Here is a 26,307-nt window from a genome sequence, read left to right as displayed (position 1 = left end):
AAAGAGAAAAATATCGGAAAAAAGGTTGAGTTTGGAAAAGCTGGATAAGGCTTGTGTCTCTGGGAACTGTATGCAAAGGCATACAAGAGCTGTGCTTTCCATTCCCCGTTACATCTGTTTCGGTGTGCCAAATATCCATTCTTCAGCCTTAATTCTCCTACATCAATGGAAGGCACCTTGGAAAGGAGACTTGAATGGGTCAAAATATTGATCTTAGATACTCTGGAAATGGAATGAGGGATTTAACTGTAGCAGCTGGATAAGGAGGAGAATTGATTTGGAAAGAATCTCAAGAATGGAGGTGAGATAAAGAGAAGGTATGACAGTATGCAGAACGCGGGGTCAGCAGGGTCAGACCCTCTGTCCATGCTCCAATAATTCTGCTGGAGCAAGACAACGGCCTGCCTCTGAAGGCTGACCATCCAAAGTTGCTTATGTCTGTCTCTAGCTCCTACTGAAACAAGGAGGTCTTTTCCACAGACATAGATGGGAGTTAGACTAAGTCCTTATTTAACTAACCTTAGGGTGATGCTGTACGCTGCCCTTTCTGATTATTTTTCAACAGCTGGCAGTCTTCAGGCAACAGCTGTCTTCTCACTTCTCACACTTCCCTGGCTCTTATCTCTACTAGCTTCTGCTTTTGGCCCTTATCACCCATCAAATGTATTAGGGGCTTGTAAGAGAGAAGACTATGGGGTAGAGAGAAAAGACATGATAAGAAATGTTTATGAAGAGTGATGCTTTCATACGATACTGCTCCTCCTCCTGGGAAAGATGGGCGAGGTCCAAGGGATTGCACTGAGGTGGTTTGCATCCTTCATGGAAAGGATCACTCAGTCTGCCCTCCCCAAGAGCAGTGACTGATTATAGCTCTGCCACTGGTCCCCACTGTGGTTTCTGTGCACGCTGATCCCGTTGAACCTCTGTGTACAACCACCAGATGAACCGGTTAAAAAAACACAGGCTCTAATGCGAAGTCTGCAGACTGCACCCAGCTCTAACCATCCATCATCACAAGTAATCACCAATGTGAACCAGGGTTCAGATAAGACCAGCTCATGAATAATGAACAGCTCGATAACCGGGGCCAAATACATAGTAGTGAACAAGTACTTTGAAGTGCCTGTAGCTACAGAGCGGTTCCCTTTGTAGGAGGCACAAACGTTCAATAGCTCTGTTCAGTCTGATGGCAGAGAGTTCTGGAGTCTGTGCGGATGCTAAACTACCACTAAGCAGCATCCATGAGTAATTCTGCCATTTTCTGATGGTCGGAAGATTTATCTCCATCATAATAGGTATAACCACAGTCCTCCATGGAAAACAGTACAACATTCACAGATGTGAAGCTGTGGCATTTGAAAACCCCAAATCTACAGAACGCTGTATTGCATCTCAACAAGTATGGTTACATACATCATGTTACATCATGTAATATGATGACTTTCGCATCAGAAGTAGCCTGGGCCAGCTGGCCCGGAGCAGAGGCAGAACTTGCCCAGGGTTTGCAAGCACCACGGTTAGACACGTATGGGAGAGGTGCCGCCGCTGAGAGAAGGCCACTTCAGTTGACCACTCTGCTTTCTGGCACGATGGAAACTTCTTCCAGCAGAGCAGCACTCACCACCACTCAGGTGGTGAGGCCGCACCTCAAATACTGTGTTCAGTTTTGGGCCCCTCACTACAAGAAGGACGTTGAGGTGCTGGAGCGTGTCCAGAGAAGGGCAACGAGGCTGGTGAGGGGTCTGGAGAACAAGTCTGATGAGGAGCGGCTGAGGGAACTGGGGTTGTTTAGCCTGGAGAAAAGGAGGCTGAGGGGAGACCTCATCGCTCTCTACAACTACCTGAAAGGAGGTTGTAGCGAGGTGGGGGTCGGTCTCTTCTCCCAAGTAACTAGCGATAGGACGAGAGGAAATGGCCTCAAGTTGCGCCAGGGGAGGTTTAGATTGGACGTGAGGAAAAATGTCTTTACTGAAAGAGTGGTTAAACATTGGAACAGGCTGCCCAGGGCAGTGGTTGAGTCCCCATCCCTGGAGGTATTTAAAAGACGTGTAGATGAGGCACTTAGGGACATGGTTTAGTGGGCGTGGTGGTGTTGGGTCGACGGTTGGACTCGATGATCTTAGAGGTCTTTTCCAACCTTATTGATTCTATGATTCTATTCTATGATTAGTAGGCAAAGGGGAGCTTTCCTGGGTTGCAAGCTGAGCTGAGACAACGTTACATGCTCTCACAGGAGCTAAAGTTCACCAGGAACCTCCTCCCATTCCAAGTGCAAGGTACATATATCTGACCTCATTTTTCTGATGTTTAAGGAGAAGAGGTACTAAACAGAAACACTACATTACATGCACAAGACTGACCCTGGGAAGAGACTGGGAGAGCAAACCACAAGCGTATGTCTTGAGAATGCTCAGGTGCTGAATTATATGAAAGGGAAGTGAACCGAACAGACCAGAGTGACTGAGAGGGAGCTTTCCTTCACGGTGAGGCTGTAACTCACCATCCACAGATTAGGGAAGTACCTGCGTAGAAGAGAAGTCTGCTGTCGCAACAGAGTTGGCAGAGCAACCTACAAAACTTTTCTCTCTACCTTGCCAATCTTGAGGAGCGTGGCTGTGGAAACGTAGATGCAAAAGTAGCATAAAAGCAACTTTGTGGCTTGTTTTAAGTCAAATAGAGTTGAAATGAGGGAAGCTTGCAATACCTCGCAATCTGTGCCTATGGAAACATGCCTCTCGGAGTCAAAGCAAACCCTGGTGCATCCTAATGTTATCGGAAGAACAGAAGACAACACTTTTATTTCAATTATTCACTTGTCTGAAAATTACTGGGAACATTCCTTTGAATTAGTCACATAAAAAGCTTGTGTAAAATTGATTTTTGTTAAGTAAGTATTTCCTCTAAAAATGAAACAAATTTCTTTTTCCAATTGGCTACTCGGCCCAAGTCTTTTGGTACAGAAATTTCTGACTCCTTCTTCTCAGGCCTAAGGTGTAATGAATTTCAAGGATTATGACAGATTCCAGAAACAAAAAATAGTAGAGAGAAAGAAAAAATGCAAAGCTTCAGTTGTAGGAGGGACTGGACCGCTCTGTCTAAAGCTCAGGTTTATGGTCAGGGTTGGGGTCGAGAAAAGGAGAAAGCCTAAAGCTACAGTTGGATTTGGGCTGGAAAGAGGCTGCCAAAGAAGATGAGGGCTGTGAAAAACTTGTCTCCTGAGGACAAGTCTTGGTCTTGGAAAGGGCTTGGGCACCTTGTATACAGCTCAACCTAGGACTAGGGTTAGGCTTAAGGTGAAGGTTGAAAGAGAGGATGCCCAGAGTCACAGCTGTGAGATTCTGCAAATAATCCTCCAAAGTAAACTGGGGGCTGATGTTATAATTTCTCCTCCCGGGCTCATTGAGTCTCTGGAGGGATTGGGACCCTGAAACAGCAAAGCCAAGGAATAAAACAATTTGATAATTTACAGCACATTACTTTTTTTATTTCTGACTCAGAACTGCTATTTGTGATGCTCAGTGTAATTTTTCAGTAGCAGCACTGAATTTGGGATATACTAGGTCTGTTTAGGGCTCAGAGTAACCGATAACATAACCACTCAATTTCTTCTCACTTTTCCACCAAGAATCTTGACTTGCTATCAATTTTACCTCCAGACCATCCCCCCTGCTGCCTTCTGCTCTCTGAAAACACACTGAAATCTAAAGTTTCAGACATTCTAGGAATCTTTCCTGATTCTTTTTTTTCCAATCTCTGAGAAACCTGATCCACCAGATGGGTGGGAGAGCTTATTGTTTTTTCGTCTGACATCTGGATTTCATTAGCAGACTCATGCGTGCTGAATCAGGAATGGGAGCTCAGAAGAAAGCAGATGAGAGTTAAAATTATGTTAATGCTAAAAAAAAAAGCCCCGGTCTCCTCTCCAACTTTGCAAACAAACACAAAATGTGAGTCACGTTGTGAGCTCAGCATAAACAGTACAGCCCTTATTAGCTGTACCCACTTAACGCTAATATTGGATATATTGTGCCTCAAGCAGCTATAGAGGAGACCACTGTATTATTTACTTATATGTGTCAACATTATTTAAAAAAAAAAAAGCCTTTCCAATAGTTTCACATTAATACCACCACTTTTCAGGTTTATAGTAAGTGTCTCCTCTCTTCTATTTAAACAGATCCAGTACGGTATGCAAGGAAATAATTTATCACAAAATAACCATAAAATTACAGTTAAGACTTGCTGCTCGGGAGACTCCTGTAAATGACACCAGCAAGAGAGACAATTTTTCTAAAGCTTAACAGGAGTGTTAGCAGTGGCCTGAAAGTCAAGACTGTTATTAGTTACCATAGCTTTCATTACTGAACAACAGAAATAGTAATACAAGCAGTAACCGTCTGTCAGCCCTGTACGTGGTGCTATGCTAACAACCTCTGGATGACTGTTAGATCTCATCTAATTTGCTAAGGCTGATGGTTGCAGGCATACAACATCGTGTTTTAGATGATCAGACAGGTCTAGGATAAGGAATCAAAATTACAAAATGGTAAAAAGCTGAGAGGGCAGAGTGATTACAGATACCAGGGAAAAGCTGAACGTGGAAGCCAGGCCTTCACACTCCCCTGCAAGTCACCTCAAGAAAACTTCATACATCATTGAAACAGGCCTCTGTCCCCTCTTCAGAGCTACACATTTGATGTCCACATTACATCCATAGGATGCAACTGTGTAATATACTTAGATTAGCAGAAAACTGATAGAAACTTTCGGTCACTAATGCAAAAATGACTAGCGCGCTCTAAAATTGGAGTATGGTTAGTTTTATATGTGTAATAGCACTCTGTGCTATCTCAGGAGATATGGATATCGCCTATCCTGAGAAAGTTATATGCCTGTGACAGGTGAAATACAGGTGGATATGTATTTCACCTGTCATAGCCATATAACAATCTCCAGATAGGAATAACCCCTAAATTTACGTAAGTAACCATTTTCAAGGAAACCTGAAAAATCCTGGGCTTGATTCTCTACTTTCCCATGTTTTGTGTAAACGCTTTGACAAGTGGCAAGCGCAGCACAAAAGCCAGCGTGACCATTTTGGTGGTGGTTTGTCCTCATGTAAAGGGTACAGAGAATCAGGCCCGGGGACGCCTGACATTACAGGAGGAATTTTTCATGATTCTTGGTAAAAATGACAAAGACAGCAGTGCAGTATTGTCATTTACCTCTAATCTGTTGAACTTCTTCACCAGGATTTACAGAAATCTGTTTTAAATAGCAGAGCTTGAACTTGCACTGAGAAATACAAAATGCAGGTCTGGAATGACTACTATTAAGTTTTGTTTTTTAAAACTATTTAAACCGAAGCTGCCTTTCTACCTCGATGATGAATGTCCTTCGATCTTCTGGGAAAGCCTTGTTGTTTGCCATTTCTTTCAAAGGAGCCTTTCTCTCCCCTACTTTTTGCTCTTCTGATTCCCTCAACTGTGTAATCGGGCATTTAGGAGGAAGAGTAACATGACTGCTATATAAAACCATCTCCAAGGTTATAACTGCTCTCATGAAGTGTCCTCAGGGTCTCCCTTTCCTCACCCACGTTAAGACCCACGGGGCAGTGTTTGGGAGGGCTGAGCGTGCACTTGAGCTGGCTGTTCTTGGCTGCCAGGTGGTGTGGGTACACTGGCTCAGGTGGAAGTATTGATTTGTCTTGTGCTGTTGCAGAGTTTTATCTATAGTTGCACACCTGCAACGTGGGTTAAAATTAGAAATGGACTTGAAAGCAGTATTTTGTATATGAAACCCTTGAACCTGGGAAATGTTCAGTGTTACTCTGAACTCATGTCCAAAATTACAGCTTGAGACCACGTGTAAGTGTAGTTGAAAGCTGCTCTTTCTTTGCAGAATGAAAAAGGAGCTGTTTACAGGGCTCAGTGATACAGAAGATCTCAAAAGGTGCTGCTGTACTTCTGTGCACGTTTCTGCACAGTCAGAGAGAATGAGTTAGAAACAAAGAGTAGCAAGTATCTTGTGGAAAATCAGACGCAAATCTGAGGATGAACTAGTAATCAAGATTATGTCATTTCCAAAATGTCTGCTGTTGCTGCTAAAATCCCCAAATGTTTCAGCTTAAGTGCCTGTCTACAGGCTTTATTGCCTTAGCTAATAATTTGGCACTGACTGGGCTCTGAAATGAAAGGCTTATTCTTTGTTTTCTCTAATTACTATACAAATATTTTAGCTTTTCTGCCCCATGAAGGAAATTTGGAAGAAAAAGCTTGTTTTTTAAGGAAAAAAAAAAAGCTTCTACAAACCTGGGAAACATCTCCTTAAATAACAGTCTTCTATCAGTAACATGACAGACAATTTCCAGTGTAAAATATAAAACGTTAAGGAACTAAGTTTACAGTAAGCTTGCCAGCAAATCTGACTTACTTTTTTGCAAGGTGTACTTTGCTATTGAAAATAAATTAGAAAATTTGTGATATTTAGTACTGGGTTTGGTGAGCTGATGCAGAGAAATAGCCTAGGAGTTAACACAGGACTTGTGTCTGTGAACTGAAGTTCTGTTCTCAGCTCTTTCAGTCTAACAGTGGGGGAAGTTACTAGGTTTCTGAGAGTCACATTATACATTTGTACAACATAAAAATATTGAATATAAACAGGGAAAAACAAAATTATGGAAGTGACTCCTTAATGGTACTAGTTTTAGGGAATCAACAGTTTTTTATAATATCAAAAGCATTAGGAATGGCCCTATGTCAAAGAAACAAATTCAAAATAAATACAGATTCTGCTCTCACTTGAATTTGCAAGAAAATTAGCATGACTAGGCTCACAGGTCTTCAAAGTCTCCAGGTTTGGTGTTTCAGCAAACTGACAGACACTATCCTTTCACAGGTATGCACTGACTGGTGCTGCTGCAACAAGGAACCTGCAGTCAGTTTTTATGCTATCTGCTCTAAAATACCATTAATGTAAGGCTAAAACATGTGGCTTTTGCTGTGTGGGCAGCAAATGGCGGCTGTATCAAAACGTGCTCCTTCTGGGAGGGAGTAGTGACTGGAGAGCTACTCTAAACATACAGGGAGAGCCTCTTTAGGATTACAAACTGAATGCTAAACAAGCCCTTGAATCTTAGCATCACCACCAAGATCAAATGGTCTGTTGTCCAGTAGGTGCAATGAGTTCTAAACCAATTTTAATCCTCAGGTATTCCTTTGTAGCCACGGGATTGCTGATTGTAAGTGAACTCAACTCACGTAGTATACTCTGTAGGTAATACGGCTCCAAAAAGCATCACCTGGACTATTGAATCAGATTGCATGATGCCTCCTGAGCTTGATGTCCGAGAAGCTGACATCCATGCATCAGTATAGCACAAAGACTTGTGCTCCTGATCCATGCAGTGCTGCCTTCTCTCCTGCTTCTGATCTAGCTCACTCAGCCAGTCTGAAGGATATATAAAATCCCACAAGGCATAGATAGGCATTAGTTACCTGAGAAATTCTGTTTGCATCTCATAGTAGACCTTTTTATGGCTATAAAAGGGGCCATATTGAAATATATAAGGCTCCTTTTACATTTATTGACATAAGCCAGATACGGCAGAATAGCACCAATACTTGTGCTGTACCAGGGAAATGGAAGAGGAATTAATTTCCATTTAGTATCTTGATTTCTTGAGGGAGGTGACAGGACAGGAGGGAAAGGCGTGACTGACTGGTACATCTTGACAACAGGAAAATAAGAGAGGGGCCCCTTGGGTTGGGATTGTGTCCTCACAATCTACAGCCTGTCCCGGGACAATCAGAAAAGCAAGGAGAAGCTGAGCTGCCGCTGCTAGCTGTTGCCAGCAGAAACTGCTGCTCTGCCTTTAGCGATTTGCTCTCGTTCTTCCCTGCTCTCGCTATCTGTTTGCCAGCTTCCTCCTCTCTACAGGACGTTAAAAGGAAAAGGGAGGGAGAGACGGGGCAGTTCACTCCCCCGACAGTCGCATTCTCCTCAACAGCCAGAGCATGCCCCATTTATCCGACACTACCCCAGCCGCTACTCGGACCTTGTAGGCCTTCTTTAATTGGGCATGGGGATCATCAGAAAATGCATTTTCACTTTTGAGAAACTGGGAAACGATATATAAAAGATATAAATGTTCATTTGAGTAAACGAAACGTATGAAACATTGCAAAGCAAAGAATGTTTCTTCCGCTTCAGATGTCTGCTTCAACCTTCTGCTTTTTCAGCTGAACACCTTGTGGAAATAGACATTTTCCTAGAGAAAATTCCTTTTTTTGAAAAAGTTATTTGATTAACTTCCTAAACATAGATTAAATGAAGCTACATTTGTACAGGAAGTGTTTGTGCACGGACATTTTGACAGGTGTTATTTGCAAGGTTTAGGGTCTTTTGTTTTCTGTATTTGTTGTTGTCATAAATCCCGTTTGCTTCAATTTTTATGTTTTAGCAGTATTGTATTTTGCAAGAGTATTTTAGTTAAAAGCACAGTGAGGAAGGATTGCGGTAGACATTAGAGCTGGGAGATGCAGAGATCTTGAAGAACAATCAGTGATCTCTTATTGCAGAGCATGAAAATTTAGTTAATTATCATGGAATAGAATCACAGTATCATTAAGTTTGGAAGGCACCTCAGGAGATCACCGAGTCCAAACTCCTGCTCAAACCAGGACCAACACTGAGTTCAGGCCAGGTTTCCTAGGGCTTTGTCCAGTCAGATCTTGAACACTTCCAAGCACAGATGAAAATTCCACAACCTCTATTTCACACTAAACCAAAACACTCTTACGAAGCGAGAAAACATGATTCACTTAATCTTCCATTACTCCTTTCTTATCAGTGCGAATGAGGAATTGATAAACTAGTGTGGTTTTGACCTGGTAGTTCTCTCTCTACCTTATCTATAAATCAGCTTGTGGAGGGCTGGAAACCAGACGTTACTTTCCCTCTCAAGAGGAATGCTCGCAATATTCATTTCCAAGCTAAGCACTTAATTATGGTTTATCAGGAGTTTTACTGCAAACTAAGCAAATACCAAATTGTTGGTAAACAGAGTTCAGATTTAGACCAATGTGATGTTCAGTCTGGAGTTTATAAAAATCTCCCAGTGACTTGCACAGGATTTGGATCTGGTCTGTTGTACACAGTTTTTAAATATAAACTACGCACATTTAAGATAATGAGTTGTATTATTAGTAGGCAGATTTACAATAATAGAAACATAAGGCTGGGAGATGCTTTGGGATGTTCTCTCACTTGTCCCTGGACAGGATCACCTGTGAAAATCCTGATCTATGTTTATCTATACTGTTCTGAAAGTCTTCCAATGATCAAGAGCCTTCCCAGGCACTCTGTTTCAATGCCTCACGGTTAGAAAGAGCAGCCTAGTTGAAGTTCAGCACTCTCGACTCATTAGCTGTGGATCTGGAAAACAAACTGTGCCCTTCATGCAAGGTTTTCTACATATTTGCAACTTTATTAATATGTCTTTTTGTGGGAGCAAACAACACTGGTTCTTCAGTCTTTCAACAGAAGTCATGTTTCAGAGATCCCAAATTAATTTCGCTCCTCTCTAGTCTTCCCCAAATTACTGTGCTCAACCCAGTTGACGCTTTACCAATGCCGAAACCTTATTCAGCTGAAATAGCAGGTATCCATAAGGGTTTACACTTAAACAGCATTCCTTTCCTGATATCCCCCTTGTTGTCAGTGGGCAACCAACTTGAATTTATCTAGATAGTGAATATGCAAATGAGATTCAAAGGTAAACCAAAAGAAGTTGGAAAACCTCAATGAAATCTCAAATTCTGTGGTGGGTGATCCTCCAACACCTGTCACACAGTCCATTGGTGACCATCGCACAGGACCTGAGATTCCACCCCAAGGTCGACACAAAGTCCAAGCAAGCATGCCCTCTTACAGTATTTGCCTTTACCGCATCTGTTTACGTTGCATTTCCCACAGCAAAAAAAGTTTGAACTTGTATCAATAATACAGACAGAACCACAGTAATAACAGCTTAGTGATGGTGCTGAAGGGGAGGGGTTTGGTTTTGGCTGGTCTTCCAGACTCTTGGGAATGTAATAATATCAAGTAGCGTGCTAGACAGGAAAGGGGCACAGACGCAGCTCAGTAGATATTTCTGTTTTCTTTTTCACTATCTAACTGCTCTTATTCTGGTTTGTTAGGGTTCAGTATCTTGTTTCCAAGCACCCAGTTTATCAAACAACTGGACATAAATGCCACGTATTATAGCCACAGTTTTAAAACTAGTACTTTGGAAGCATGCTGTCAAAGCAGGGCTGTTTGGATCCCCTCTACTCACATACAGCTGTCCAGGTTACTTGCCTCTCTGATAAATGGTTTAAAGCCATGACAGGCACAGCTTATTCAGAATTTCCAAAACAGAGAGAAATGAGTATTTTCTGATGTTTCAGACTCTTAAACAGCTTACATTTCCAGAGGTAAAATGGATGTGACAAAATTACAGCCCACCATACTTTTGTTACAAGATTTCTGCAAGTCTTCATAATAAAAGTAGAAATTATCTGAGAAAATATATCCAGCTAAACTCAGAAACTCCGAGAAAACTTGGCAGGGCTAAGTTCAAGCATATGAGAAAAAAAAACCCAACCCTGCAATAAATTTAGTAGTATATTTGATACCATGGAGTTGTCAAAGTGGCTGCATGTGGTAAAAAAGTAATTTAAAAAATCTTAGCCAAGTCCAAATCATCTAAAATAATTTTATGCGGGTGCTGAGTGGGAAAATACGAATAAATGAAAGTAGTATGTTGTGTATAAACAAGATTTTTGAGAGCCTCAAATTGTTCCAGTATGTCATTAGGTGGAAGTTTAGTATGTGCGTAGATATTTACAGAATGGACACCTAAGAATTACAATTTCTTATACAGATGTATTTAGGTGAAGAAATATGCACTACACAAAATGGGTTAATGTATCAAAATGTGTTTCAAAGATAGAGAACTGAGGGGCTGGATATATATAGATTTGTTTTCTGGAGTGCCACATGCAGTTTGAAAACAATTACATATAGTAGAGAGTAACAGCTTTTTCCTCCTTGTAATACAGGCATACAGGTTCTCTGTCGGTACTGGTCTTATTAAAATTGGTGCTACTGCACCAGAGGTTAATTTAGCTGTCGTTTCCTTTTATTATATGTCCCATATTTTCATCTTTATCCCTGTAAGAGGAATACTAATTTTAGTGATTCAAATACCGCTTCATTCATATCAGGGACTGCAGAGTCAGGCCTCTAATAACTCTCTAAGCCAACAGAACTGAAGCATAAACAAGAGACACTCATACAGCACCATATCAAATGCCAGCAAGTATACTCCAATCAAAAACTATGGTGGAGCCTGCAAAATTGAGCCATGCAGGGTTTCAGATTCCTGAGGGACTGGAGAGCTTGACCCCTCATACTATAACTGAGTAAGAATACCGATATTTCACTCAGTTCTATGGAGAAAAGACGTGTTTATTTGGAAGCCATCCCCTGATATCCAAAAGACTACTGTAAAATGTAGCAACTGTCAAAAATTATTATTTTCAGAGTGAATTTTAAGAATTTTCAAAGTCTATGATCGCCTTTCATTCCAGAGCTCTGGAGTTCAAGAGTTTTGTGTTTGTTTTGCTTTTTTTAAAATTAAGATCTCTAAGCCAAAACCCAGAAAGGTAAAATCTTTCTATCTTTGTAAAGATGGCAGCTTCTTCATCACTGCCGTCTTAGCCAGCCTTTGGTACCTGGAGGAAGAACACCTGTGGACTCCTTGCATTTTGCGGACATTTGAAATCGATGCATAACCATAAGGCACAAGACAAAATCAGATTAATGCTTCAGGCATGACAGTGATTGCAATCTTGCAGCCAAATAGCTGCCTGCTGAGCCAACTCTACTGCCAAAGATCCACTATATCTGACCACAGGGAGGGACAGCTTCAGGGCAGCATGATCTGGCAGACCAAGCTACGGACTAAGAAGAAAGGACTAAACTCAGCTTGACACTGATTTCTTCCACATCCTGCATGAAACCACAAAAGCAAATCTATGCAAACTCAAGCAGCCACAGTAATTACCTACTACTCCCATTGACTTGAATATGCGTTCTCAAGGTACTTTAGTTTTACAGGATCTGCTTCAAAGATCGCTGTTGGCAATCAATGGAAAGACTCCCACTGTTGGCCTCATTAATATGGATCATGCCATACATTTCATTCACAGATTTAAAAATGCAGTGCAAAATGGGGCTAATATCATTTCCCGTTACGTATACGTCTGTGGTAGTATGTCTGTACTTCTATGAGCACACGCATGCATTTTCCTCTATAAGTATAGTGTAAAACTGGGAAACACACTGTGTGACAGTTCTGTATCTCTCAGGGACTGGACTAAATAGTTGTAGTGCACCAGGGATTTGACTGCAGAATGGTGATATTTGCCCGTATTTTTTTTTTCTCACCAAGTCTCCATGATATGAGAGTTCCTTGCCTGTGTAGAGATTTACAGGAATTGTCAGGAAGATTTTTTTAAGAGAGCTTGGCGCTGGCACAGGGATCAGAGCAGCATCCTTGTTCAGCATTCAAAAAAACATGGCTGGAGCCATGTATTTTTTGAGTGACTAGGCCCACACATGTTTTCACAAAAGGATTTGACAGGACTTGAATAAAGTTAGGACAGAGAGACCAGCAGATGGAACTGATGCTTGGCAGAAACACAAGGTAGAGCAGTTTGAAAACTTTGAATACAGAGATGCTTTGCTGGAGCTCTGAGCTTGGACTTCTACAAGTACAAACTTTGTTGCTGCCTTTGCTGTTAATCCGTTACTGCCCAAATTAACAAGAGGAATGACGTATGCAATAAATGAGGTCTAGGATCTGTGTCCACATATTTCCTTCCCAAAGAAGATTCTGAACCATGGCAAAGGTTCAGTCACTCAGCAACTTCTTAGAACCTGAACTAGGTGTTTTATCCACAAATGTCCATATATACTGTATCTAACACCATACCCCATTATCCTGTACTTTCTGCATAGTAAACCTATATGATAGGTCTGAGTTTAGGGTGACGACATCATGGAAGGGTGGTAATGTCAGTAACATCCCTATACTGTAAAGGAGCAAGATTCATTTTGTATAGGCCATGCATAGCACAAACAAACCCACTGTTTATATTTTGTAGGATTTAAGAATATAGACTACAGTGATAATGGGTGAAAAGAGACACTGTAACTTTTAAAAAAAGGCCTTCTATGAGTTTCTACATCTGCTAGATACATAAATGTCATAAAGAATCATATATCTTAACTATTACTGGCCCAGAGATCATCATTATTTGTTCTGGCAAGGGAAAGAAAACCTATGGTTATCATGCATATGTAAGATGTACACTGGCGCAGTACCTTCGAGTACACAAGTAAGTAAACAAAGTTTTGACAAATCTATGTATGTGTATATTTATATATCATGCAACTAACCACTAGTAAATGAGATAGGAAAAGTACTCTCATTCCTCACCTTCCTTGCTATTTAAAGAGAAATATTTTGTATATTTGATGGCACTGTCAATGATAATTTAAGAGTGCCACTATATTAAGTTTAAGAGCACTGCTTTTGATCTAGACATTTCTCAGTTCACTCAAGTCAATGAGAGTTCTGTATGTGAAAGAACGTCAGCGAGGTAAGATGTTATCCACTGAAACTCAAAAATTAGTTCAGAGAAAATGTAGGTATGCTATAAAGATGACACTAAAGATTAAAAGTGCTGTGTTTTTTATAGACATAATAATTGCAACAAACAGTTTTTGCAAATGTAGGGAGATTGGAAATGCTGAATTGCAGTCATAACATTGCTCTCATTTCTGGTAGTTTCTAAAACAGAAAACACACTTTCTATCACTACAGATCATACAAACTAGGTGCTAAAATAATAGCAGTTTGCTAAATCCCATTTCAGTTTCCAAACAGATAATTTTGGACAGGATATTGGACAAACTGCAGATACCTGAGGTACTCAAATACTAAAGCTGGCCTTTTTTGTTTATAATTACTTAAGCTCCTAGAATGTGATCATCACGTAAGATATACATCTAAATCGATACATGTATTTTCATCACTATGGTATACTATCAACTTTTACAGCAACAGAAGAAGAACACATGTCTTTACAGTGTTTATAACAAGCAGAATTAAGGGAGGATATGAAGTGTCAAAGTTGTTACACAATTTCGTTGTTATGCAGGAAAAACTCCATAAAACACCCCATTTTAAAATCTGTTTCTTATTAGGCAGTTACGTAAAAAGAGAATAAAAATACCATATGATTTGCTGATATGCATTTTGTCCAGATCAGATTAGTTTATCTCTTTTCTCTATCCAAATGTAAGTACTTCAAAATGCATAGCAACAGCCCTTTTTTAGTAGGATTTGCAAAACAACTTTAATTTTTGAGAGCATTAGAAAAACTAAGCATCAAACTCTAAGCTCTTAAGTAGTGCATATAATGTTCAAATTAAGAAACCAGTTATTGCCAAAAGCAGTGGTAACAAACGGGGTCTTTCTAACAAAGGCCTGATCCTGCCGTTGGCGATCCCTTCTTGCGCACAATGTTTTCAACGTTTTGAACACAACTTGTGCACACAGGGTCATCCCCTGTAGATCTGTCCTCAAATTTAGATAAAATAAGGGAAGTGCTGAAGTTTCTGTGAACGCTTAAGTCTACTGTTTTTCAAGAAAGCACTTACATGCTGACTAGACCATAAAACACTTGCTTGTGTTAGAAACCTCCAATAAAGCAGAACTAATTTAGTATCACCTGTTCCTTAAGTAACATAAACTTTGATCTATAGAAAGAGATACGTGCATACACAGCAAAAGGCCCTGATGAGATCTGTTCTGGGATGCCTTACGTACATGTAGTCACGCATGCGCAAGGAGATGAAAAGCGCAAGAGGAGAGCCATGAGAAGGACTGGGGAATAGAGAGTCTGCCTACTTTTTGTGAGGAGACTGAGAAAACCTGGCTCGGTTAGTCCTACAGAATGAATGCTGAGAGAGGATATGATTGCAGTCTATTAATACATCCTGAGATAAACACCAGGGAGGGAGAAGAGCTATTTCAGTGGAGGACAATGTTGGCAGGAGAACAAATGACTATAAAGTGGCCATGAGTTACACTTATCCCGGAAATTGGAAGATTTCTAATTATGAGAGGACTGAGGTTCTGGAGCAGCTTCCTACACCAGCAGTAGCGAGGGCAAAATACTGAAACGCTTCCCAACTAAAACTTGATCAGTTTACGAAAGGGACTGTGTGATATGGCTGCCTGTAACTGTAGAAGACCGCGTGCAGTGAGCAAGCAGATGCCTCCCCGTCCTGCGTTCCTTCACTCATTACTTACTCGCTCATAGGCCAGCCACAGAGTACGCTCTGTAGGAAGTCTTTTTCCTGGTTCACAGAGCAATTGAAGACGTTACTAGTGAAATCTTAAAAAAATTGCATAGGACGTGCAGTTTAAGTAAATTAATCTTCCTACAGGAACCTTAATTTGTTCGCATCTCCTGGATTTCTGTGGGTATGTCTTCAGTTTTCATTAACTGTTCTTTAATCTCTAGTGCCTCAAACTGTAAAAATACCTATGAAATAAATAATGCATTTCTGCTCCAACTCTGACACATTCACTTGGGACCGTGTGTGCGAGCTGCATCTTGCACATTTTGATTGTCAAGGGACCTGTTGCGTTCATTTGATTCCTTACACAGCACGGCGCAGCCATCTCCCACAGTTCAGCACTCTATTTCTTTCTGCTGCATATTTAGTAGTTGTAGTTCTAATCCCCTTGTTAAGTAACGTATGCTATTACATGGTCCTATCTCTACATTTTGCTGTAATATGCAAAACTAAGTACATTAAATGCAGGAGTATACAAACCGGAGTATTTTTGATCTCCTAGCAAGGAAAATTTCATATTTTTTTCCTAAAGAAAACTGCCTTACTCAATGTATATTGAAATAATATGAAATATTTTCAAGTGCCACACCCAAGACTGCAACTGTACTTTAATTCCACAGTTTTCGTCAGAATTAATGAAAGATACACAGCTAAAGTCCATGAAGAAAACAGTTTAGTCTATGCATAACAGCAGGAGGAATACACTCAGCTAAAGCTCTTCCGACATTAGACTTGATTTCATGCTGACCCTGCTCAGCCGGCAGATGCTTTTCCGTCTGTGTTTTGGCTTATATATGACTGACATCCTCAACGGTGAATTAACTGTAGTTAATTCTATGCAGATTAATTCTGCTGAAAGTCACACATTAGGAGGGTAGGAGGTTAAAGCCATAGTGAAGTGGATGCCAGTAATGTCCACATCTGTATTTCTAGAGTATTGGCAGCACTTTAATTTCCTTGGGACTCTACATAGAATAGTGTTGGAGCTGTGAAAGTTTAAGCCAGCAACGTGCCTGCATCCAGCTGAAATTTGAGAGGATGGAGAAACCTCGCACACTGTGGCTTGGAGCCTCAGAAAAAAAAAGAAATTGCAGATTGGTGAGTGTTTTTAGTGCACACTGGTTTATACCTCTTTCCTAAGGAAATAAATATCGCCAGTTTTGCCACTACAAAAAAGTTCTGGGAGTCCAAGACCGCCACATTTGCCAAGTATAGCAAACCTCTTCTATGAGGCGGAAGACATTTTGCACCAGATATACTTGGAGCTTGTGTCACTGCAACACTGATTCAAAGTCCTCATCCAGTGTAACAATTTCTTCTCCTCTAGCATATGTAACTTGTTATATTTTTATTAAGTGCCATTGCCAAACTGACTATACAGTGTGCTGCTTGAAAATGTATTTTACACAATCTCTGTGATAGAAAATTACATAGTAGCCATTTTTAAAGTTTCTAAAATCTACTTATCATGTGCCTACATGAATATCTTTTGTAAATCTTATTAGGCAAATGAAATAGCATATTTTTTCCATCAGTGTTGTGATAAAGAATATATTAAAAGAACACATGGCTAGCTTGGCACTTTGTCAAGATATTTCTTCAGTGCCGCTCACTCTGAAGAACTATTTTCGTTAAATTCTGTGTTACTAAATCAAGGAATGGTGAAAATTTTCATGAAGATTTTTCCAGAATATTGTATATTCCTTACCTGTGGGCAGTCTTTAATGTAGTGTCCCTTGTTAAAGCAGAGGTGGCACAGGTAGTTAGGAGGTGGCCTCTTGCTGGGTTTTCTGGCTTCTGAAGAAAGGGATAGGTCAGAGAAATGCTCGGTGAGGGAGCTTAACCCATCCACAATGTTATTGAGAGAGCCATAAGGCGATGCGCTCTTGTACAGACTGCTGCTCAGAGCCTGCAAAAGAAAAGAGTCACATGAAACATCGTACTGTATTAATGATTATTCTGAGGCTGACCTGAGTAGGGGAAGTATAAAAATAGCAGAAAAAAATGTGAATTTTTTTTCATTAAGAACATGGCTGCATATTTGAGGAGAGCAATATACAGGTCTTATTAATAAAGAGACTTCTTGAAGGCAGTGCAATGGAGCTGCTCACCCCACTGCTGAGGAAACTATTGAGCTTGCCACGGTTCACTTAGCCCAACCTTTCCACTAAGCAACGATTGCTTTCTTGTGTTTGATCATACTACTCTCATGGTATGGTTAGAATATGCAGGCAAAAAGCTGGAAGAACAACCCACAAAAGGGAACGTTTTTGTGTCCAGAACTACTCACGCAAACGATACTAAAGTCAGGGAAAGGAAAAGAACACCAAGAAAAATGTAAAGTCATTTTTAATTTCCAGTCTGGTTAACGAGACAGCCCCGTGTTCAAACAATAACAAGAAACATGCAGATCTCTCTCTGTCTTGGATTTTCTAAGAGGAAACCTGCTGTGATTTAAACATTTCCTGACAAACAGTAAATACCTAGTTTTTGTACTTCACCTCAACAGGATCTTCACTCTCTCAATCTGCAAATCAAAATCAGGAGCTCCTAATTTGCCATTCTGTAGCTTTAGAACAGCAGGAAACCCATAATCACCTAAACAGCTAATCTCCCTAATGGAGATAACAAGGATTCATTCACTTTAACATGTTAAGGCTCAAAAGAAACTCTGTAGTAGGAGTTTAAAAAGTAAATAATAACTTTAAAGAAAAAAATTAATATGGTAATGAGTTACTGTAGAAACAAGACCAATTATTGACAGTCCTCTCCACCCTGAAATGATGGGACGCATTTCACAGGGTGTTTCTATGTTAGGTCTGATACACCTCGCAATACCGCGATGCTCATGTCATAGTGGGCATGGTGGTGTTGGGTTGACAGTTGGACTCGATGATCTTAGAGGTCTTTTCCAACCTCTATGATTCTATGATGATTCTATGATTCTCCTGCCATCAGAGAATTACTTCTGGCTTATGGGAAAGTGAGGTAAGAAGAGGTCCAACCTGTGCCTCTGCGGAGACCTGGGTTTTCAGTGCCATTAAATCCAAACATTTCAATGGAGTCTTTATATATGTCATATATGTTTTCATATGTTTATGTATGTTATATACATATTGGAGACATGCATTGAAATTGATTTAGAGAGTTTGTGAAATAAATCTGAAATGGAATTACATTTATCTCGGAGATCTCAAACATTCAGGATGTCTGCACAGCGAGTGTGTTTTCTGGGCAACAGTCACATACCGAAAGAATCATATGGAAGCTCTAGGCACAATTACCTGGGTGAGTCCCAACTATCACTGAATCCCATCCCACTGCAGATGGTGTATACTGTAAAGAAAAATTCAGCCTAAGTGGCAGGCCATCGCCATACAGATAATCCGCTTCACCCACCCTCACTATAGTCAAACACAACGTGCTGAGCTCCACTGACCCCTCTTGCAAAGCCGAAGCCGGTGCACGGCAGCAGGATCAATTCAAAGGGCCACAGAGCAGAGTCTGATCTCACGGGGGACTTCACACATCTCCTGGCACTGAAACGCCCGTCGTTTTACCCCCAGCACAGCATAGTTCTGTGCTGGTGCAAGACGTTCTGGCTGCTGAGGAGAATCGGTCACTTTGTTTCAGGGGTTAAACCCACACATTTTAAAAGGAAAAGCTATTTCAAGAACTAATGAAAATGTTTTAGCTGCTTTAGCCATCAAGCAACCAAAGATACCTCCAACGGTCACTGGAATTTATTTTCTAGGATTTATTGGACACTATTGGAATGAGAAATTCTTGGCATCAAATTGTTAAAAGGAAGGGGAAGTGCTATGGATGCCAAAATAGTGTTAATTAAGGGTCTTCAAGAAGTTCTTGTTTCCCTAGGAGCCACTTTCTCTTACATACACTTGGAATAACACAAAATCTTTCTTTTTAAGAGCCCCTCTTGCCAAGAGATTCTTAAAGTACTTCACATGCATTACACCCATCAGTAACTTTGCAAATTCCCTGTTATCTGATTTTTATAGAAGGGTGGGTGTATGGACACACAGAATGTGTGAAATCCCAAATTCTTTACCCATTGCCGAAATCTGGAACATCCCCTGGGGATGTAGAATACATAACTCCTGCCCATCAGGAGGCTGCTATTTCTGCCCCTGGGGCTAACCCAGTAACAAAACAAAACATAACCTATCTGCTGCCTTCGGTAGGCTTTGAGCCGGACATATGGCTCACAGTGGTGACTATTTTCTTTTCTACGTATCCTTTACACTGAGCCATTACCCCCATTATAAAGGAGCAATTTGGCACCACGACTGGATATGATGTAATTCACTCCTCCACCCACCCTTCTTGGCACGTTTCAGGTCAATACGGAAACGTAAGAGTTGCAACGACCACAGTTTTGCCCACTCTGTCAGCAAACCTTTACAAACTTTTGTTTGTTTCAGCCAGAAGCCTTGTCAAAGGCCAGGATCCCATCAGACTACAGGCTGTACTGACACTAAATCATCATCTTAGCAGCCACCAATGGCTCTGTGGCCGAAGCGTGACACATGGCTCTGGAAGTGGCCACCTGGTTCAGCTGGCAGGGCACTTGTGCGATACGTGCCAAAGTTGGACATGCCAAAACATCCAGCCTACACACGCCACCATGAAACACTTCTCTGTAATCGTCTTGAGGCCCAGTGTTAAAAAAGGGAAAAGGCACAAATATAACATCCCAGAAGATGACAGTAAGGGAGAAGACAGACATTGCCGACATTACTGCTGCTTCAAAGAACAATGAATTCGTTAAGGAAAATTCCTAGATGATCCCAAGCTGCAGCTCATCCCTCCTGGTATAGAGTCAGGCAAACCGCTTCAACAGTTCCTGCCGATCTGACCTGGAAAATGGTCTTAAATCAGTTTAACTCTGAGTCAATGTGAAAAACACATCAATCTGGCACTTGAAAGATGCTATAAAGAGCACCAGCACAAACAGTGCTACATCCTGTTGCTAGCTGTGGAAATCTCCAGTTCTTCAGAAGATGAGGAAAAAAAGCCATTCCAAAAAGCCAAGTTATATAATAAGGGTGGTGGTGGGAAAGTTCATCCTGGCCCCTGGAATGAAATAGTGAAAGCCCAGGAACATGTAATGAATGCGATGAAAGCAAATGGTGATTTAGTCCACTTTGTAGAAGACAAGGAGTGAATGAATATTGCTGAGATACATAAAACAGGGCTTTTTTTTTTTTTGTCTGGGGCACTTAATTGAGCAAATCAGCAATTTAACCCTTACTAAGTGTTTGCCCTGCTGCAAAGGGGATTTTTAAGACGGGTTTTGAACAAAAACTTCGAATTAGCTTCACACTCAAAGGGGATGTCCAGGGGATGATCAGAGTGACAGGGAGAATGTTGATGCTCTCAGACAGACAACAGCAGAAAGGAAAATAGAGAGGAAGAGGGAAATGCATCCTGACTCATTCTGGTCTCCAGTGTATTGGTACGCATCTGGGAGGTGGCAGGGAGACTGCTCCTCTGATGAATTCCACCAAAAGCAATGACTGCTTTGCGTTCACAGTGTGCCACTAGTAAAGCCAACCTATTTCTTTAAAAAGCAGACAACAAATAATACCTCTCAAATGGAGCCTCATTTTGAGCTATAACAGGATAGAAAGGATTTGGCAGTGAAAGGGTTAGCGCTCTCAAGAAGCCAAAAGACCACACTGCATGTCCTAATTACAAGGCTCATCAGGCCAGCTGCAAGGAATACAGGATTTCCTTATCTTGCTGTACTGGGAGTATGGGGGACCTGCTGCTAAAACTTAGAAATTGGCTTGGTGGGAAGTTTGAGCTGATAATGTAAGTTTGTTTGTTTGGTTGGTTTTTTTCCCTATGAAACTTGTTGACTTAGTTGAATGTGAACCAAACTGAAAATCTGGAGTTGTACTTTCCAAAGGTAATCTCTCTGCTTAGTAGATCTTTGAACTGCATCTGTTGGTGGTGTTGGGAAGTAAGGCTTCCTTTGTTGTTTGTTTGCTAAGTGTTTCCAGTTAAAGGGCACATAATCCGTAAGGTTGCAGTGTGGTCCTTTGTGAAAGAGGCAGCTATTGTCTTCTATAGCTTCCTTACTCTGATTTCCAGTTGGGTAACATATGTCAGTGACTCAAGAGTTCCAGTATCTAACTCACCTCTAAGAAATTCCTAGTTAAGTGAATGATCTGGCAAATGCTCTTGATTCCCTTGGCTGGTCCCTGCCTTTCAGAGACAGCTTTTGGGATTCATGTGCCAAGAGGTGGATAAGGAAACACTGAAACAGAATTTCTCTCCTCAGCTTCTTTTTTAGCAATGGGATAATGTTCAAAATAAAGACAATGGTACTGTCAGGAATGTGCAGTGAATCATTTGAACAAATAGGTGGCAAGTCTTAATTTCCAAATTTCCCACTGGTATAGCTACTGCTTTAGCTGTAAAGGTATTTTTTAATGGGGAGCAGAAAGCACAGATAGCATGATAGCATCTCAATTATGACTACAATTAATTCTGCCCGAAGGTGATAGGATTACCTATCTTCCAGAACAGCTGATATTAATAAGCGATGGCAACCTGTTTATGTGGGAATGGCACCTTGTTACTAGGACTTACAGGAGTTACGCAAAGCTTTTAGGCATGGGACTGGAAATGTAGAGGCGTATCTGGAAAACTCAGTTTCTGCCCTAAGTTCAGTTTGTGGCTGCTGGACCCTTAAGGCAGTGATAAAGGGGTACAGATCCACCAGTTACCTGAAGCTAGAATGACCTGTGCTGGTTGAAGTGGTTGATAGGCTGTATCTGGCCAGTAGATTTGTTTGGTGCTCTTGGGGTTGTTTGGGTTTTTTTTTTTTTTTTGATTTAAAAACTATGCTTTGAAAAACTACTGCCCCCCCCCCAAAAAAAAAAAAAAAAAGAAAAAAGAAACTACACTGGTACCCCTACACAATATCTCACCAGTTAAAATAGAGGAGAGAAAGAAATATTGAAACCATCCATATGAGCATGAAGAAAATGCAACTTCTTGCCCTCTTTGAAGTCACCTGCTGTTTAAGTGTAATAGCTAAAACTGGATGGGAGAAGCCATATAATGCTCCCAAACTGTTGGATTCTGTGCATAGTATCCCTCGTCACAGATGTCCTTCTTTGTTCCTGCTAGTTAAGGGATCTAACATTGAAGTTGGCAGAGGTGACTACTCCACCTTAGCAGAATAATAGCCTTTGGATGTGGCATCATTATTGTGACTATTCCACCTGAAATCCAGTGGGTTAACATTAAAAAAAGCAAAGACAAACAAACAAACAAAACCCCACAACAGTCCAATACTAAAAAATTCTTCCCTGTTTACAGCTGTTTGAAAGTATCTCTAAAGGACTTGTGAAAGAACCTGCTCAAGCTGTAAGTTAGTATGATTTGTGCTAGTGGTTCTCTCCACGTTTGTTTTAATTGCACACACTGAAGTGAGGTCCTGTAGCATTTCCATATTCCTATAACACAGTCCAGTCATCAGTTCTTCCACTACATGAAATAGTCTGTAATTGAAAAGCGATGAGCAAAGAATTTTTGATGACTTATTTTTGCTTTAGTATGTTGCCAACCTAATAAAGCAAACAAAAATAAAGCAGTCTTAACTTCCAGAGTTAAGTTGAAGTCAGCAGGCGCCATGGCTGTTTGAAGTTTGCTGGAAAAAGGAGTTGGGTTGCCCTATCATCAGTGGGGAAGAAGTAAGGTTTTCATATACTGTAAATTATAAACATTCTCCAGTCTGTGAAGCATGTATGATGGTAACCAGACTAGCCATGCTAATTATTAGCCCTGCACTGAAATGTCAAAAGGTGCTTAAGTTATCAGCGTGGATTTTCATTAAGAACTGAGTACATCAGTGCATCTCCGTGCTGTGTCATGGATAAAACAGTAGGATAGACAAGTCATTGCCCTCACTCAGTTGCTATTTTCATGTCTGAGGAGAGGGAAATCTGAAGCTACCCAGACAGCAGTTCAGTGGCTTGTACGTGCTAGCATACAAAACTTAACCTGAGGGCCTATATCTGTCTTCTCTGCTAGTGCCCCAAGGCTTGCTTCCGACATGGGATTTGTCTGTGGGGCCATGCAACATGTGTGAAAGCACAACAGTTGCACCTGAAGACAATCATGCGTAGAGAAGAGCACTTCAAATCTGTGACTTTTCTGTGCTTCAGCTCTTTATAAGCGGTCAAAACAATTCCCTGGTTTTGTCCCCAAAGAAAACGTCCAATGCAGAATCAATGTTTACGGCCAACCCCAAAGCCTTCTGAAAAAAGAGGGATTAAATGAAAATACTGTCGTAAATTTAGTTGCATTAATTGGAGCCAGAAGAAATAGAGACGTTTACCAAGGCTGAACTGGAAAACCTCAAAAGCTGCTGCTGTATGGCTTATGTCTGCTTTAGCTCCTCTGATAAATTATAGATACTTTTACAGAAAACAGTTTAAGAGTTTACTCAGTAACATTTCAGCATTGGACAACTGCAAGCAAAGCTCATCACTCAGTGAAGAAAATGTTTGCCTGGAGGAATTAAAAAAGACTCGGGCTTGTTCTTCCTCCTGAAGTCAATGTTTAAGTTAGCTGTCAAAAAGTCTGGTCTTCGGGCTGAGTTTAGTAGAATGTGAATTACTCAAGTTCCTTATCTAAAAACACAGATAAATGTAGATTAGCCAAGTAAACCTTAATTAATACATTCCTGGCTAGTTAGATTAGCTAAGTATACCTTAATTCATCCTTCTTCTGTAGGGGGTTTTAGATAAATACATGCTGATATTAAACTGCTAACGCCTACTTCTAAATATTTTCAGATAGATGGCACTAGGACTTTCCTTTTGCAGAAACAGTATCTTAAGGAGACAACTACAAATGCGGCACGACTTGCCAGGAGTTGTGAAGCGAGTCAATGGTAGGGCGATGAATCTTTAATCCAGTGGATAGATCTATCTAATCTAGTTATTTCAGATCTGACAGCTCGGCTGGTTGTGGCTTCTCAGGTTGTAATTGCTCATCACTGCCGAGACTCTGCAGAACAGCAAGTGGGCGCAACACGCTCCTCTGCGTATGACTGGCGTACCTTCAGTTCACAGCAAGGTTGAAGAGCGATGCATGCCACCATCTCGCCTTGCTTTAGATCCGCTGATCTTTAACATTTTGATCCAAAGCTTTCAAGGAGTTTCACAGATCTTTCGAACTTAAAAAAATGCTGCTCCCCGTCTACTATAGAGTGGTATAGAAGTAACAAAACACTGACAGTTAAGAAGTTGCTCAGTCACCATTTTCAGGCTTGCTGAAGCTCAGGTAGGCCTCTTGGCTCTCTGCTGGTGGTGTGATCCTCCTTATTTCAGCCTCAGGGAAAGGTTTGCCGTGGATGCCAGTGAGGACACTTGTTTTACACAATGTACGGGGACCTCACAAAAAGCCTTTAATGGCAGATGTGGAAAGGTGGGAAAGGAGAGGATAGAGATTTCCTCTGGTCAGAGGTGCACAGTCTTGGAGGAACTTTCTAAATCTTGCACCAAGCTCTGCAGGGATCCTTTTCATCCACTGAAGGCTAAACAACTGCCCACTTATGTTAAAGAGAAGCTCTAACACATGAGCACTATATTAGGGACAACGGAGACCATTCACGTTGCAAATTACTTTAACACATCCCCACAGGAGCTTTCATTTCTCGGCCTGTCCCTCGACTGCCTGCAGCTGGGTCCCCCCCAGGCTGCAGACCGCCAACCTCCCCGACCTTTCGGAGAGAGGGCCGCGGGGAGGGCCTCCGCCAGATACCTCGATCCCACTGCCTCCTCACGTTGTCGAAAAACAAGCCTATTTTGTCGAGACAGGGTTCTCGGACGAGGAGGAGGTTATGAAGGTTCTATAGCATAAAGTGAGGGGAGAAGCGGATGGACATGTTTTGACCCCTGCGCTTTCTGTTAACGTCCCTGTTTCCTGCAGGAAATCTTGTCTCAATCTGACCTGCAGTTTGAAAAACAAGAGTCGGGTTTCCTCTCATTTGGTGGGTCTTTTGACACTCCAAACATAAGAAAAATAACACCCGGAAATAGGTATGTGCCTGTTTAAGGCACACTTAGGAAAGCATTTACCTCCTGTGCAGCTCTTGCGTGATGAAAGGTTTTGCTAAGAAATGTCCATTTTGGGTTAAATAGAACTTTAAGTCTGAGACAGTTTTGTTTATATCATTTACATTCAGTAATGCCTTCTTGGCACAGAAACCTCTGCGATGGCTGCCAAAGTTTAAAAGAGGCAAAGCTAAGGTCACTGTCAGAGGTAGAAACAATACATCATCTGCCCAGAACGGGCCCCTCGCAATGCGCTTAGGGCCTCAGTTCCTGCACTCATGGGAAGAAAAAAACTTTTATTAAATTGAATATAGTGAGGAAAATAAATTATTTCCATGTACTAAATGACAGGCTGGAATTTCATTGTGACTCCAGCTTTTAGATAGTTTTATCTACTTTTATAGCCACGCTCTTAATCAGTTGTAATACAGCACAGCTTGAAGTGTGATCTGAGCAAGTAAACATAAAACTTCACAATCTGCTTCAGATAAATTATAAAGTAACAATCGAGTAATCTGGTTTCCAAGTAGACTTAAGGACGACTTTTTTTTTTTCCAGGTTGGGTCTGTTAGAGGAATGAATCTATTATTCTATTAACTTCAGTTACAATGTATGTTGGTGAAAGATCGTTATAAGAACACCTCTGTTTTTCAAGGACCACTGATGCTCAAACCCTCTTAAGAGCTCTTACTAATCCCTCATTTTCAGGATGCAATGACTGTACAATAGTTCC

The 26,307-nt window shown here is 41.0% G+C and overlaps 1 protein-coding gene across 1 annotated transcript in view; it reads right to left on the bottom strand.

Moving 5' to 3' along the window:
- Positions 1-26,307, bottom strand: part of ZCCHC24 (zinc finger CCHC-type containing 24) — a 114,804-nt gene that overhangs the window by 79,490 nt on the left and 9,007 nt on the right. The window contains exon 2 of the mRNA XM_076338388.1: positions 17,186-17,386. Coding sequence (XP_076194503.1) covers positions 17,186-17,386 — 201 coding nt within the window. The remainder of the gene's footprint in view (positions 1-17,185; positions 17,387-26,307) is intronic.

The sequence above is a fragment of the Aptenodytes patagonicus genome, chromosome 5, assembly GCF_965638725.1.
Source record: "Aptenodytes patagonicus chromosome 5, bAptPat1.pri.cur, whole genome shotgun sequence".
Classification (NCBI taxonomy): Eukaryota; Metazoa; Chordata; class Aves; order Sphenisciformes; family Spheniscidae; genus Aptenodytes; species Aptenodytes patagonicus.
The sequence above is the reverse complement of the archived record's forward strand: the minus strand, read 5'-3'. Positions and strand labels throughout refer to the sequence as shown.